The 1,623-nt window shown below is 26.2% G+C and overlaps 1 protein-coding gene across 1 annotated transcript; it reads right to left on the reverse strand.

The window, feature by feature from the left end:
• Nucleotides 1-671, reverse strand: EHI_116830 (D-phosphoglycerate dehydrogenase; the record flags this gene model as incomplete). The annotated part of the gene is made up of 1 exon (XM_001914374.1): nt 1-671. A coding segment is annotated over one exon (671 nt), but the record flags the coding sequence as incomplete, so codon positions are not given.
• Between the last annotated feature and the right edge of the window lie 952 nt (nt 672-1,623).

Raw genomic sequence — 1,623 nt, forward strand, 5'->3', positions numbered from 1 at the left:
TCTTCATCAATAATTTCTTTTCTTGCTGTATTACATATCATTCCTCCATATGGAAGTTTTTTAATTAATTCATATCCTATTTTTCCTTTAGTTTCTTTTGTTAATGGAAGATGAAGTGAAATAACTTGACATTCTTCAAACAATTCTTCTATTTTCTTTACTTGATTTTCAGTAGTGATAAATGGATCATATACTTTAATTTTCATACCAATTCCTTCTGCTATTTCTTTAACTCGTTTCCCAACATATCCACATCCACAAATTCCAAGTGTCTTATCCTTTAATTCTCTTCCTTTTCCTTCTTTAAATCCTTTTCTAAATCCAAAAATCATCATCCCAATACAAAGTTCTGCAACACCATTCCTATTTTGTCCTGGTGTATTCATTACAACTATTTTCCCTTGATTACATGCTTCTATATCTATATTATCATACCCTGCTCCCGCTCTAACAATAATCTTTACTTTTTCTCCAGCTTTAATTATCTCTTCATCTATTTTATCCGATCGAACAATTACACCATCTGCATCTTTAATCCTTTCAATAACATCCTCTTTCTTCTTATACTTCTCTATCATTACCACTTCATGACCTGCTTTCTCAAGAATCTCTCTAATCCCTTTAACTGCATTTTCTGCAAATGGCTTTTCGGTTATCACAACTATCTTCATCTCTTTCTAAGTCTTTCTCTTTCCTTTAAATACTCTTCTCGTTTCTTTTTTTTTTTTCTTTCTTCTTCATTTCTTCTCTTCAACCACCTTTTCTTTCTATCTTTTCTTGTCTCTTTCTTCCTTCGTTCTTTACAATCTCTCCCTTTTTTCGTTTTTTTTTGGTTTTGTAGTTTGGTTATAATAAACAAATGTCGTTAAAATACTATAGAAATGTTCTTTTGAAATTGATAAATAGAGTTAAGTGAACCCCCCTCAACAAATGCAATTAGTTTAGTCAGAATATCCTATGAAAATTAAAAAAATCTCAAAGTAATGACTTTCATGCATAAAATGAACTAAATAGTATTGAATATTTATTGAAGAAATTATTGTATATTTATGAATGATAGAAACCAATTAAATTTATGGAATGATTTTCAAAATGCTTTTTTTTATGTTAGTAACAATTCATGCATTGTTTCTCCGAGTCTTTAACGTTATTATTTGTTTTTACCTTAACCTTCTTGTTATTGTTTTTATTACCTTAATTGAACCAATTAATAATGAAATTTACTATTAATATAAAACATTTCATTTAATGTTATGAAGAAAATAGGGATAATTATTAACTTGGTTATTTCCTCCTAATATATGAAAAGAATTTTATTCTTTTATTCATACCTATTGGTGACGTTATACTTGAAAAGACATTGATGAGAGGTTATTTACCGTACATTTTATTTATTTATAATTTGTTAATACTTCTTATTGAACTGAAACAAATTTACACACTCTTTTATAGATAAAAAAGAAAATATTTTTTGTGAATATACTTAATTTGTTGTTGTGATTCATAAAGTAACTAAATTATAATACGTTTTTATTTTATTCTTTAAAATAAAACAATTTTTTGTTTTTTATTTTAATAAATGTTTTTTTTTCAATAAGAGTCTTATTTGATATTTTCCAAACA

Source organism: Entamoeba histolytica, genomic scaffold (genome assembly GCF_000208925.1).
Source record: "Entamoeba histolytica HM-1:IMSS scf_1104750518077 genomic scaffold, whole genome shotgun sequence".
Lineage (NCBI taxonomy): Eukaryota > Evosea > Mastigamoebida > Endamoebidae > Entamoeba > Entamoeba histolytica.